Source organism: Wasmannia auropunctata, unplaced genomic scaffold (genome assembly GCF_000956235.1).
Source record: "Wasmannia auropunctata unplaced genomic scaffold, wasmannia.A_1.0 LD336101.1, whole genome shotgun sequence".
In the NCBI taxonomy this organism is placed as follows: domain Eukaryota; kingdom Metazoa; phylum Arthropoda; class Insecta; order Hymenoptera; family Formicidae; genus Wasmannia; species Wasmannia auropunctata.
Genome location: NW_012026789.1, coordinates 3,426,690 through 3,436,483, shown reverse-complemented (window position 1 = coordinate 3,436,483; position 9,794 = coordinate 3,426,690). Strand labels below are relative to the sequence as shown.

Below are 9,794 nucleotides of genomic sequence, written 5' to 3'. Positions count from 1 at the left end.
AAGCCGGTCGTGCTTCTCTGATAATCTAGGACTCTAGTACTAGATAGAATATCTAAAATAAAATTGGCACTTATAGTCGGCATATTAAGAACCGTGCGGGCGTACGATAAGTGCGCTGACGAAAGGGGTCTTCGGGGAAAAAGGTCCGATGGTCAGATTAAGAGGGATTATCAATTTGTCGATTTCATAGAAACGGGCACTGATTCCGGTTACAACTGTACGAGCCCCACTACCGGCACTACCTATCTATTGCACATGCGCAGTATAGCTTGGAAAAAGATAAAGACAACTTTGAATGCTCTCTCTCGGATCTCCTCTTAACAAAGGCAGCATGGGTCGTGCGTGTTCCAGTATTATTATATTTCAGTAAGATTTTTTTTTTTTTTTTTTTAAGAGATTTATTGTGCCTTCAATTTTGTACAATTATTTGACACACATACTCTGAGTTCCATAAACCGTTTATATAATCCTTTTTATGTTATTTCAGTAAGATACGATTTTGAAGGTTAGGTTTAAAAATCAAGACGACGGGAACGCTTGACGCATCTCTAACACAACTTATTTGAGATTTACATTTGTGATATAAAGAAATACAAAATGACATCTATCATAAAACTTCACGCTGTCTCGGGAGCGATGAACGAATCTCCACCTTGCTACATATTGCAAGTGGATGAACTGAGGATATTATTAGATTGTGGATGGGATGAAAATTTCGATCAGGACTTCATAAAAGAATTGAAGAGGTATTTGTCATGAGATAATTACTGCAACAATATATTCTGTTATAATACTTTATTCTTCTATACTATTCCTCTTCATTACGTTTCTAGACATGTGCATCAGATAGATGCGGTATTACTTTCCTATCCAGATCCATTGCATTTAGGTGCACTACCGTATCTGGTGGGTAAATGTGGCTTGAATTGTCCCATATACGCTACCATACCTGTCTACAAAATGGGTCAAATGTTCATGTATGACATATATCAGGTATATTCTAATATGCATATAATACTTTAATACTTTAATAATATAGAAATGTAAACAAGGTATCAGTCTTAAATCGATATTAAGTATCAAAGTTGATTATTTATATTGATTTCAGTCCCGCCACAATATGGAAGACTTTGATCTATTTACCCTAGACGACGTCGATGCTGCATTTGATAAAATTGTGCAGCTAAAATACAACCAAAGCATATCAATGAAAGGCAAAGGCTATGGTGTTACGTTGACGCCCTTACCAGCTGGACACATGATCGGTGGGACAATTTGGAAGATTGTGAAAGTTGGGGAAGAGGACATAATATATGCCGTGGATTTTAATCACAAAAAGGAACGACACTTGAACGGTTGCGAATTGGAAAGATTGCAAAGGCCATCATTATTGATAACAGATGCGTTCAATGCCACGTACCAACAAGCCAGACGAAGAACAAGGGATGAGAAATTAATGAGTAAATTTCGTATTTTTTGTTAAAATCGTAAATTAAAATAGATAAATGTAAAATTCGTTTTCAATGTATTTTTCATTTGCAATTTGTGTTGTTTAGCTAACATCTTGCAAACATTGCGAGGCGGTGGAAATGTGCTGGTCAGTGTAGATACAGCTGGTCGTGTACTGGAGTTGGCACATATGCTGGATCAGCTGTGGCGTAACAAGGAATCCGGACTACTTGCCTATTCATTGGCTCTCCTTAACAACGTGAGCTACAACGTTGTGGAATTCGCAAAATCGCAAATCGAATGGATGAGTGATAAATTAATGAGGAGCTTCGAAGGTGCACGCAACAATCCATTTCAATTCAAACACTTGCAACTTTGTCACAGTATGGCTGAATTGAATCAGGTCCCAAGTCCGAAGGTAAATTAAAAAAAAAAGTTAAAATTTTTGTAATTCTTAGATCAATTGATTCGAGGATTAATTTCAAATTGTTATGTTTAGGTGGTCCTTGCAAGCACTCCCGATATGGAATGTGGATTCTCGCGAGAATTATTTCTTCAATGGTGCACCAATCCACAAAACAGTATTATATTAACGAGCAGGACATCTCCTGGTACACTTGCTAGGGACTTGGTGGAGAAGGGAGGTAATCGAAACATTACGCTAGACGTAAAGAGACGAGTGAAACTCGAAGGTATTGAATTGGAAGAGTATCAGAAAAGAGAGAAGCTGAAGCAGGAGCAGATGAAACAGGAACAAATGTAATTTACATCTATCTGTTCGTTCAGTTATGATTTACGTTTTATACTAATTATACTAATTGTAAACTTGCGTTTTATTAGGGAAACTGCGGATGTGAGTTCTGAGTCGGAGGACGAAATAGAAGTTGGTGGTGGCAGGGGAAAGCACGACTTACTGGTGAAGCAGGAAAGTAAACCTGGCTTTTTTAAACAAAGCAAGAAGCAACACCCCATGTTCCCATTTGTAGAGGAAAAAATTAAAATTGACGAATACGGAGAAATCATAAAGTAAGAATATTTTTATACAAGTATATTTAATCAATAAAAATATTTAATAAGAGCCTAGTTCTAAAATTATACACACATTCGATTTTTTTTTTTTAAGTTTGCATGTCTCTATACAAAACATAAAAAATGCGCTCAATTATTTGCATCTATTTACATTTTATAGTAATAATCTTACAGCTCATTTGTTCATTTTTATGAATAAATATGTACTTAATTATATGTTGTAAGTAAATCTTTGGTCTTTACCATTTATTATTGCAGACCGGAAGATTATAAAATTGCCGAAGCTGTACCTGAAGTAGAAGATAATAAGGAGAACATAGAAATGAAGCAGGAGGAAGCTAATTATCATCCAGAAGTAGCCATGGATATTCCGACGAAATGTGTACAAGTCTCGCGTACAATGACAGTCAATGCATCGGTAACATATATCGACTTCGAAGGTAGATCCGACGGTGAATCCCTGCAGAAAATTTTGGCGCAGCTAAGGCCGAGAAGAGTTGTCTTGGTCAGAGGTTCGCCTAAAGATACAGAGATATTAGCGCAGCAAGCGCAAAGTACCGGTGCAAGAGTATTTATTCCAGGCAGGGGAGAGACGCTAGACGCTACCACGGAAACCCATATCTATCAGGTAATTCTTAATTACCGTTTTTACTAATATTAAATAACATGATTATATATTTTTTTTATTTTGTTTTTTTTATTTGTGTTAAAAAACTGGTATATCTCTCGGAAAGTAATAGCGAATTACCGAGAGTACCTTTATCACAAGGATCTCTTCTAAAGCCGTTCGGAATCGGCATTAAAACTGTAGGTCCCATATATCTGTGGATATATGCAGAAGAGGTCACCACGTCTCTGACAAGAGACCAAGAGAGTTAATAAAAAAAATTAAGTAAAATAAGATAAAAAAAAATAAGCGTATAATTATGTGAAATGTATTTTTTTCTCATTGTAGGTACGTTTAACTGATGCTCTGGTGAGCGGATTGAATTTCTCGAAGGGAAAGGGCGACTCAGAAGTGGCGTGGATAGACGCGATGATAACGGCACGTGACCAGGTTTGCCGAGACGCCATCGCCGATACCGAGTCCGAGAATGCGATTGATGAAAGTGATAAAATACTAACTTTGGAACCTTTGCTGTTAAACGAGGTGAGATACAGGTTGTACGTAAATTATGTAAGAGAACGGTGCAATTGAATTTATATCAAATGTACAAATTGTACTTTACAGGTTCCTGGTCATCAGACAACGTTTATAAATGAATTAAAACTATCTGACTTTAAACAGGTGTTGAACAAAAGTAACATTCCATCGGAATTTAGTGGAGGAGTTCTGTGGTGTTGCAATAACACCATTGCCGTTAGAAGGGTTCGTTTTATTTGTGACTTCGGTAGAAACGATTTCATTTACATTGCATGCACGTTTTGCACTTTTATTTTTATTTCTTAAAATTTCTTTTATCTTTTGAATACATGAAGTGCAAAAAGTATACATTTGACGATTTGACTATATATAAGATATCGTAATTAGACAAATAATGAAATTTTATGTTCATTTTAGCACGAAGCTGGGAAGGTAATATTGGAAGGTTGCATTTCCGAGGATTACTATAGAGTGCGAGAGTTACTATATGAACAGTATGCAATTGTATAGATCGTGTATAATATCACTTATGTATATTACATATATTACATATAAGGACACTGTATTTTTGTAATATTTAATAATTATAAGAGTTTTCGTACTTTATTGATTTTTCCTTACATTTTCCTATTTGCTTTTTTACACTGCGAGAAAAATTTTATACGTAATTTTGCAATTGAAAATTTTGTATACACATGATTTTCATAAATTGACGCCTTTCCTTGCCTCTCGGGACTCTAAAAAATTCACTATCCTTTAGCCAATCAGCACGAGCGGAGAAACTTGCGCGCATAAAATATCAACTATCAACAACCTTTTTAGGTTGCATCAATGCAACTCATTGATGCCTGTGTATATTCCACATTTTTTTAATGTTATATATTGCAATTAAGTAATCATTAAAAAATAAATTATTAAGAATTTATCTAAAGCGTCGTAATAATCTTGACTTGGTTGTGAAAATGTAAATCACATCGAAGATTCAAGAATTTCGAAGATCGAGAAATTTGACGTAGAATAAAACATTAAAACGGGCAATTGGTTACGACACAGTCGGTGAGTGAAGAATAGCAGTTCCAGCGAAAATGATGAGATGCAGACAGAAAGTAATGAAATATAAGGTAATTGAGCGCATGTAACAATAGTTACAAGTATTACGAGGTTAGGTTATTTTAGGTTAACATTCGTCTGTTTTCTCTCAGAATGTTCTGATCTGGACGTGATTTCGCGACCGGGGAGATTATGAGATGCAGTAGTGTACAGAAGAAATTTTTGTTAGTCTTTAGAGACAATATATGAGATTAATAATATAACCGTCGACAATATGAGGAAGTATTACCAAGCTGCTTTAGCTGTTACAGCGGTGGTAAGCCTCGTATCTTTGCTCATCTACAGGCACGAGTACAACAAGCTCAGGTACGTCTTGGAAGTTTTCAATTACTTCGGCAAGCCCGGGCCGAGGAGAGCGGATGCGAATTGTATGAACTTTAGTACGACCTTCACGTCGTTCAACGCGAGATTCGACGAGCCGATTCCCTCCTGGCAACGCCTGGAGGACGATCTGTACGTATATTCCGCGTACGGCGTCAACGACAGGGAGATACGAGCTGTCGGACTTGGGACCATAAACAGCGTCTCGAATATGCAGTGTCTCGTCTTCTTCGAGAACGAGAGCAAGCCCATACTGGGGAGCTTCAAATTCCTTCCCATCGGCAACGCGGTTACCTCGAGTCTAGGTGAGAATTCGAGATACGGGGGATACCATTTCGTTTGTACGTACACGAGCGACGAGACTCCCACCGGGATAACGTTTGTTACAAAGTCCAACAAGTATCTCAATTACGCACCCATCTTTCCCATAAAGATACAGCCGCGGAGCTTGAGCCACAGCAGAGTGGGAGTGTGCGTGACGCAGCCGTCGATGAAGCCGACAAGATCGGTAGATATGATTGCCTTCATCAGCTTCCACGCGTTGATCGGGATGGATAATTTTATCGTGTACGATTCCGGGATCTCGAATGAATTTAACAGCAGACTGAAGGACATGGCGAACGATCCAACCTCCTTCTGGAAGTTCACGTATACCGTCGTACCGTGGAACTTCCCTTTCACGGAGATCGACCAAAATGTCATAAGAGAAATCATCGAGACGGATTGCTTGTACCGTACATTCAATAACGTCGCTTACGTTATTGCTCTCTCGTGGAACGAGTACGTAAATTTGAAGTATCATCATGCGATGATCGATCTGTTGGCGGATTTCAAGCAAACCAAATTGACGGCCGATCGCTACAAGCTGAAAACCATGACTTTTTGCACGCAGCAAGCTGACAATAAACAATATGCCAATTCTACCCTGACAGTATTGAAGAAGACGAAAACCGACGTGAACACTCTGGAAAGTCGTTCCATTTATATACACAAGCCGTACATAACGTTGCAGACGTCTCACGTGTACGTCAAGGAGATAGGAAAGGATTTGATTGCTGTGAATCAATATAAGCATTGTGATAATTACAAGGAGAGTAAAGAGGTGGAAGATCTCACAATTTTGAAGTTTGCCCAGGATATACAAAACTCATCGATCCTTAGGAAATATCTTGGACTTTACGTGCTTGACGCGGATACAAAGTGATATTAGAGTCTTGCGTGATTTAATATTAAATTGATATTTGCACAAGCTTGGATAATGCTCTACTCGCATACCGTTTGATTCATATACATATAGGTACTTCGTAATTATGCCGTCTTTCATACTAGGTGCCTTAATCTCATCATGTTATACAACTAGTCATGACATGATCAGCTATTTTAATATTTTGTATACATTTCAAATTTTGAACCTAAGCTATGTAATAAAGCGTTTCTACTTGTTACTTTCAACTGTTCGACATCGTATTTCTTGTGCCGTGATACATAAAGCAGCGAGGTGCGTCGTATGTACAACATACACAACGGCAATTTTATTAAACATAAAAAAAAAATTGAACTAATTGCTTGCGAACTAATGAAAATCAAATTGAAAACTTTGTCGAATTTTTAGACTTGTAGTAATTTTAAACATTGTTGAAAAACTTGAAATCAATTAATATACGTAATAATAGGAAATAGGTAAATGCATACGGTAAAAGAAAAGAACTTATAGTAAGAAAAGAAGGTGCTATATTGCTAATAAAAATACATAGAAATTTTATTTTCAAGCGATTTAACATATATTTGGTGTCTATAATCGTTACATCACTCAATCTAGGAATTTAGAAAAAGTTTACTTCAGTCGTTGCATTATAGCCGAATTTTGTAAACCAGCCTCTTCGATCGTTTTATCCTCTGCAAGTTCCTTCGTTGGATATACAGTTAGTAAACTGAAGTCCCTTAGGGCGTACTGAGGTCTCATACTGACATTGTATGTTAAGAAAAATTTTTCTCTCTTTCAATAACTCTTTCAGCTTAGCTTAGAGAAATCAAAAGATAATAAGCACAATTAAAAACACTTTCGAGATCAAAGGATACGTTATTATATATCGTCTAAGATCAGCGACTGTATGCGTCAGGTTGAATTGAGCCTTTACAATACTGCCGTCCGCGAGACGGATTTGTAACGTTGTGGTTGGCTTCGAGGTGTCTAGTTCCAGGTCCTTTTTCGCTTGCGCTTCATTGGCAGCTTGATCAGCGGGATCCGTTGGAACCGTCATGCCCACGGTAGCTGGCGACGGACTGAAATATTTGTTGTGTTACAGAGATATAAAATTTAAGAAATACAAAGATCGGATCCAAGATCAATTGTGAGATCGTTATTAATGATAACAGAGTGAAATTCAGTCTCTAACGTACCTTCCCAGCATGTGCCCCTTCCCAGAGAAGGCTTTCACCTTGGTTTTCGGCGGGACGTAAGTCTCGTGACGGTGATCCTCCATATCGAGCCGCACCTCCGCGCCCTGCACCTGTTGGCGTATCTCCGTCGGGATCTCGCCGCGCTTAATGGCATCCAGAAAGTCTCTATTCTCGGCCTCCTCGTACGATCGTATCTCACTATCGTTTATTGTAAATCCATCCTTCCACAATTTCAATATAATAAGACCGTTCGACGATTGTTGATCTGCGTTTGCTCCCATCACCACTGTTGTTACATACACAGAATGTAATAAAGCGTCAATTTTATCAATTTCACGTTGAAATGATCTTTTGCGAACAATAAATATATATACGCTTGAAAGATACCTTCGCTATCCGAGCTAGTTTGACCTAATTTATATCCCGTGCCCCTAAACGTGTTCGGCCTTTGTTGGCCTCCAATTTTCGGGGGATCCGCGGCGATGGACTGCTCCTGGCACGACTTGAACATGTCGGTGATAAGATCCTTCTTCTTCTTCCCCGGCCCTAGAACCTGCTGCCCGCTGTGCTCAGAGCCGCCGGCGTAGAACGCCTGTCCCTCCTCCTCCTCGGAACTGCTGTCGCTACCGTGAAGATCGTTCAACGTCCCGAATCTGGGCTTCGGCTTGGCCCCCTTCGACTCCGTCGTGTCGGATTTCGTTTGCTTCGACATACTACTATCCTCCGAACCTTCCACTTGCTCCGATATATCGATGGTCTCGGTCACCAATTCGGCTGGCTCATCGTTCTCGTAGAAACTCGTGAGCGCGACCTGCAAGAGGGAACTACGTGCCACTACGCGTGCGACAAGGATTGCCGTGGGAACGATCTCTCGACAATCTCATTACACGGAGGAAACCTTACGGGGGTACGACGCGGTGTCGACGTCGAGGTTCGACACACTGCTCGACACACTTGCAAATCTCAAATCCCGCCGGTACGGAATGGTTTACCGTCGCCACGAATCAATCGTGTCGTGCGTCTAGGAGTCTACTGTCACGAGAAAACGAATGCGTGCGTCAGGATGTGACGCGAGCGTAAACGTCAAAAGGGACAAGGCGGCCGCGCGACGCCGCGCCGCGCCGCGCCGGGGGAATGAGAAGCGATTTTATGACGGGCGCGACGACAAGGTTATGAGAACTGGTGCCGAGATTCGTTGCGGCGCGCGTCGCGTACGAGGCGAGGGAAGGTAGGCCTCGGTCTCTCGGTGCGCTTTCGTAAAATGTGCTGTCTCACCTCGAGCTGCCAAGCGGATGACTCAAGGTAAAATAGCGCTCTCTCGGCGTCAACACCAGTTACGTCCGCGAATTGCGAGACCAACTCGTCGCGGCTCGCCATTCTCTGCGAATGTTAAAAAACTCACGATGTCTTTTTCGCTTTCTTTTCTCTCTCTCTCTCTCTCTCTTTTTCTTTTTCTCTTTCCTCCTGATCACGACGAATCCACCCTTGCGTGGCTGATTCCGCCTAAAGCTAACGCACCTCCACACGTCAATTTTCTCGGTCTCTGTCCGCCTGTCATTAATGTCATTCCCAATCCCCTTACTTACATCAGTTCCCTGGCCGCGGAATCGAACCGGATGTGCATGTTCTGGAGGAAGTACGTTCGAATGATATTGTGTGAAGAGAGCTCCCGCGCGTGTTTTGGAAACGCGCTCTGTTAAATTTCCATTTGCATATATTTATTTGATTAAATAAATTCAATATACATATATATAATAATAAAATAAAAAACAGGACTAATGGAAGTTATAGCGCGGTATGTAAATAAAGCGTAAATAGTCTTAATAGTTGTGTTAAAAGATCTTTTTTAACTCCCATGATTAGCCCTGTTTCCCTTTTTATTATTTGACAATCTTAGGAGACAATCTTTTTTTAATCTTATTTCAATGTATACATATATATATATATATATATATATATATATATATATATATATAATCGTCGATAAAACTTTGACCCTCTCTATCGAATTCTTGAGTTTTCTGAGCTTTATTTAACGAATAAAGGACCCCGGACAAAACCACGTGAAAATGGGTCCCAGCTAATGTAGCTGAATTTTTGATATTTTGTAGTTCTGATCGTCCTGATCAAAAGTCTCCATAGGCACAAAGTCCAAAAATGAGTAGTTTTTGAGTTATTGTACATTAAACTCTGCCAAAATAGCTAATTCTGTATGCTTATTCGAAGGTACATTTTCGTGTTTGTTATTGATTGCGCATGTGTGTGTACATTCATAAACATGTTATATATATATATACATATATATAATATATTTATATATTTATATATTTATATACCATAA

The 9,794-nt window shown here is 39.3% G+C and overlaps 3 protein-coding genes across 6 annotated transcripts; 2 read left to right on the top strand and 1 right to left on the bottom strand.

Annotated features, from left to right (window-relative positions):
- The first annotated feature begins 259 nt into the window (after positions 1-259).
- LOC105459509 (probable cleavage and polyadenylation specificity factor subunit 2) lies at positions 260-4,238 on the top strand. 2 transcript variants are annotated; one of them, XM_011705627.1, is made up of 11 exons: positions 260-338; positions 488-746; positions 834-993; positions 1,109-1,460; positions 1,557-1,867; positions 1,949-2,208; positions 2,290-2,475; positions 2,737-3,106; positions 3,434-3,628; positions 3,710-3,847; positions 4,040-4,238. In XM_011705627.1, the coding sequence occupies exons 2-11, from the start codon at positions 598-600 to the stop codon at positions 4,130-4,132; spliced, it is 2,214 nt and encodes a 737-aa protein (XP_011703929.1). In that variant the 5' UTR covers positions 260-338; positions 488-597; the 3' UTR covers positions 4,133-4,238. The 2 variants fall into 2 exon arrangements, with proteins under 2 accessions (XP_011703929.1, XP_011703920.1); XM_011705618.1 differs by having other exon boundaries at positions 285-366.
- Positions 4,239-4,400: 162 nt separating this feature from the next.
- LOC105459484 lies at positions 4,401-6,505 on the top strand. The gene is made up of 2 exons (XM_011705579.1): positions 4,401-4,743; positions 4,825-6,505. The coding sequence occupies exon 2, from the start codon at positions 4,947-4,949 to the stop codon at positions 6,255-6,257; it is 1,311 nt and encodes a 436-aa protein (XP_011703881.1). The 5' UTR covers positions 4,401-4,743; positions 4,825-4,946; the 3' UTR covers positions 6,258-6,505.
- Positions 6,506-6,810: 305 nt separating this feature from the next.
- Positions 6,811-9,061, bottom strand: LOC105459490 (NSFL1 cofactor p47). Of its 3 annotated transcripts, none has more exons than XM_011705592.1 (5): positions 8,729-9,061; positions 7,841-8,264; positions 7,454-7,739; positions 7,133-7,336; positions 6,811-7,017 (listed from the first exon to the last, which is right to left on the bottom strand). In XM_011705592.1, exons 1-5 carry the CDS (start codon positions 8,828-8,830, stop codon positions 6,888-6,890), a joined length of 1,146 nt encoding a protein of 381 aa, XP_011703894.1. In that variant the 5' UTR covers positions 8,831-9,061; the 3' UTR covers positions 6,811-6,887. The 3 variants fall into 3 exon arrangements, with proteins under 3 accessions (XP_011703894.1, XP_011703909.1, XP_011703900.1); XM_011705607.1 differs by having other exon boundaries at positions 8,856-9,060; XM_011705598.1 differs by lacking the exon at positions 8,729-9,061 and adding an exon at positions 8,357-8,674.
- Positions 9,062-9,794: the final 733 nt, after the last annotated feature.

What these genes read in the sequence shown, in the direction of transcription:
- LOC105459509 (XM_011705627.1), top strand. Translation starts at nt 598, where the DNA reads ATGACATCTATCATAAAACTTCACGCTGTCTCGGGAGCGATGAACGAA. An exon ending in TTCATAAAAGAATTGAAGAG is followed by an intron (nt 747 to 833) that starts GTATTTGTCATG and finishes TTACGTTTCTAG; the next exon opens with ACATGTGCATCAGATAGATG. An exon ending in CAGATGAAACAGGAACAAAT is followed by an intron (nt 2,209 to 2,289) that starts GTAATTTACATC and finishes GCGTTTTATTAG; the next exon opens with GGAAACTGCGGATGTGAGTT.
- LOC105459484 (XM_011705579.1), top strand. Translation starts at nt 4,947, where the DNA reads ATGAGGAAGTATTACCAAGCTGCTTTAGCTGTTACAGCGGTGGTAAGC.
- LOC105459490 (XM_011705592.1), bottom strand. Translation starts at nt 8,830, where the DNA reads ATGGCGAGCCGCGACGAGTTGGTCTCGCAATTCGCGGACGTAACTGGT. An exon ending in AAGGGGCACATGCTGGGAAG is followed by an intron (nt 7,337 to 7,453) that starts GTACGTTAGAGA and finishes CAAATATTTCAG; the next exon opens with TCCGTCGCCAGCTACCGTGG. An exon ending in CTTAGACGATATATAATAAC is followed by an intron (nt 7,018 to 7,132) that starts GTATCCTTTGAT and finishes ATACAATGTCAG; the next exon opens with TATGAGACCTCAGTACGCCC.